The sequence below is a fragment of the Rhagoletis pomonella genome, unplaced genomic scaffold (genome assembly GCF_013731165.1).
Source record: "Rhagoletis pomonella isolate Grant_MI unplaced genomic scaffold, Rhpom_1.0 Rhpom_scaffold_16734, whole genome shotgun sequence".
NCBI classification, from domain to species: domain Eukaryota; kingdom Metazoa; phylum Arthropoda; class Insecta; order Diptera; family Tephritidae; genus Rhagoletis; species Rhagoletis pomonella.
Genome location: NW_023475256.1, coordinates 1 through 3,272, shown reverse-complemented (window position 1 = coordinate 3,272; position 3,272 = coordinate 1). Strand labels below are relative to the sequence as shown.

Sequence of the window (3,272 nt, the reverse complement as noted above, 5' to 3'; positions counted from 1 at the left end):
TTCCCCGTGTCCTGCCACTTGTCGTCCTTGGGCGCGATCGTATAGCCGTCGTAGGGCAGGAAGCCATTGGTCACATAGGCGGAGGCGGGCGCGCCGGAGTGATGATAGTCTGTGTAGTAGCTGCTCACACCCTGCAGTCGATATTGATGGAAGAGATTCTCGGTCACGGGATAGAAATTGGTCGAATGCACTGAGGTGCCCATGTAGATGTTATCCGCGGCGGTGGCATAGGGCGAGGTGGTATACATGGGATTGAGATTGGAGTAGGCGGCGGCGACAGCCACAGCGGGATCGGGCAGGTATTCGACAACGGGCGCGGGTGAGGTGACCTGAAATTGTAAATGCTGGGTTTAGTTAGGAAAACCTGTTTTTTTAAAAAGGATTGTAAAAGAAAGCTTCCAGCTTACCTGCCCCAGTGGTGATGTTTGTTGTGGTTGTTGTTGCATTTTACGTTTCGTACGACAGGTGGAGAGAAAATCACGTAATTGCGTTTTATAGCGTCGATTTGGCCGCGTAGGTGTGACTGGCGGTGGCAGCGCATTTGGCGAAGTGCTTGGCGGTACCACCAGCTGATCTGCCTCTGAGAAGTATGTGGACGCAAGTCCGGTATCCAAATAGCTCACTTTGAAGTCCATTGTACGTTTGCCCAGCAAATCGTGTCCCTCCTCGTCCATCAGTTGCCGGTGTGTGCAGATCACAAAGTCTGGTTTGGAGTTTTTGTAGACCAATCGAGAGCTGTAGAGAAGGTGTAAATTAATAAGTGTTCATAATAAAGACAATAAAAATGGCATGATAAATATTTAATAAGCTCGAAGCGTTAGGCACTATAATGTCGCATATCTTCAATCTTATTACAAGCCCTTTTCCTGTAGACCTTTAAATAATGTACACTGCTTCATTGTCTGCTGTTCGAATCAGCGGTCCGTGCTTACGATAAGAACTTTTTGGGCGTAGTGTTATAATAAGACTCTACACCGATTATATACCATCTACATAGAGATGATTTACACCCGAATAGTGGCAGAAAAATCTTTAGCTTGCTCGTAGGGACCTATTCTCCGAATTTCAAAGGCACTGCGCAAAGCTCGCGAAAGGTTTGGGAGAATTGTGTACGAGAAAACGATACAAACTGAAGAAAATTTTTTAATGAATACAAAATAAAATAGGTTCCTAAAAATAAATTAAATATAAAAATTTTCTTTTTTAAACACGAAATCTTAAAATTTAAAGCAATTTAAATAAAAAAGAAATAATTATAAATTTAAAAAAGTAAAAAAGTAAAACTAAAAATTTTATGAAACAAAAAAATTTGTTTCTTTTTAACACAATAAAATCTAAAAATTAAAATAAACTTTAATTAAAAAATAAAACAATAAAAAACAACAAAAAGAAAAACATTTAAAAATTTTCTTAAAATCAAATGATTACAAAAAACGTTAAACCTTTTTAAAACAATAACATCTAAAATTTAAAAGAAAATTTAAATAAAAAAGAAAAAAGAAATAACAATGAAAAAAAAATTTAATTAAATATAGTTAACAAACTACTTTTATTTTTAAAACGTTAAAACCAAAAAAAAAGAAAATTAAATTAAAAAAAGAAAAAAATAATTGACAAAAAAATAAAGTTCTAAAAATCAAATGATTTATACAATACAATTTTTCTTTTAAAAACAATAAAATCTTAAAATTAAAAGAACATTAAGTAAAACAGAAAATTGAAATAAAAACAAAATAGAAAAGTTACTAAAAATTAAATGATTTAAAGAGATATTTTTTTAAACAGTAAAACTTAAAAATTTAAAGAAAACTAAGAAAAGGTTTCTATTAAAAAAAAACAAAAATACAAAAACAGTTTTAAAAACAAAAACAAACAGTTTTAGTGAAACAAAAAAAGTATATATATTGTTTTCTTTTTAAAACATAAAAACTAAAAATTAACAGAAAATTTTATTCAAAAAAATTAAAAATTTCCGCTGGCCGAGTGTTCAAACCTCGGATCTCTCGAATATCACGTCAGTGTTTTGCTCCCTCAGCCATTTGCGCTGTTGGAGCAGCGCCAGCAAAATTTAATAGTCATCATTTGGAAAACCTCCATGAAAATTGGCATTGAAGCTTTTTTTGTAAGACTTTGCCTAGACTTAAAATTATCTTAGCCAGAATTGCTTTGAAATAAATAGTTCTCACATATTGGTCAAAGGGCTACACTCAATAGACCATGTCAGGGATTCCGGGTTAGATTAGCTCATAGTCGAAGGATTCAGAAGTTGCGATGCAGTTTTTTGGTGTCAGAGAGAAATCAAATTTGTAAGAATAGGTTGAGATTGAGGCGCAGCAGTTTCAATTAACCATCGGTATAAGAAATAATGTCACATTCTCAATACTATCCGTCTTGTACTATAAAAGATAAGATAAGAAAAGGAATCTTCTTCTCAGAAACGAGTGTATGTCCAAAAGTCAAATCCTAAATAAAATAGTGTTTTGGTTGGGAAAGGATTTGTAGGACTATTTCCTGCAAGGTGTCTTCATATAATTATATGTCTCAGCAAAGGTGAGAGCTTATACTCAAAAAATACTCACCTTGTTTGCAGCCATTGCCATTCACCACTCTTCTTTTGATAACGATATGCAATCATGCCGGAAGCGCCTGTTTTTAGTACTAAAACAAAAGAAAGGATGAGTGCTTAAAAACGTTTCACCTGCAACTCAATATTTAAAATTGTCTACTTACATTCCTGATGCGCACTAGCCACATAAGCCAAATCATCGTAATGCACCAAATCATAGCCGCCCATATTGACTAGTTCCGCATCTGAGTAACCCAAAACGTGCTTGCCGCTGTTGAGTTTGATAACAAAAACTTGCGCTAAGTAATTCTACCTCCTACCAAGTATACTCACCGTTGATCCATGGAGACAAGCGAAAAATCCAATTTATGCTTGGACTTGAACATATTCTCCTTGTGTGGTATCTCGAGCAGACTTGGCGGTCCGAAGGGTGTGCAGTAGGCAAATAGCGCCAGTGGAGGTTCTTCTGTCTTTCGATTTTGGCCATGCAGAATTTTGATACGTCCACGTATGTCCAATCGCAGAAAACCGGAAGTATTATCGAGCAGGCAACGAAATCGCACTGTAAAGCTACGCTCCAAATAGAGCGCCTTATCGGGCGCCAACGTATCGGCCAACTGAATGGTGGACATATCGGCGGGCAGGAAGGAGTTCCACAATAGCTGCCGTTGCAGCTCTTCACGATCCTCGGAATGGACCAGTTCGT

The 3,272-nt window shown here is 36.3% G+C and overlaps 1 protein-coding gene across 1 annotated transcript; it reads right to left on the bottom strand.

The window, feature by feature from the left end:
- Positions 1 to 5: 5 nt before the first annotated feature.
- LOC118757332 (aryl hydrocarbon receptor-like) lies at positions 6 to 3,264 on the bottom strand (the record flags this gene model as incomplete). Its single annotated transcript, XM_036492052.1, has 5 exons — positions 6 to 329; positions 408 to 735; positions 2,580 to 2,658; positions 2,731 to 2,837; positions 2,900 to 3,264. Coding segments are annotated over 5 exons (1,203 nt in total), but the record flags the coding sequence as incomplete, so codon positions are not given.
- Between the last annotated feature and the right edge of the window lie 8 nt (positions 3,265 to 3,272).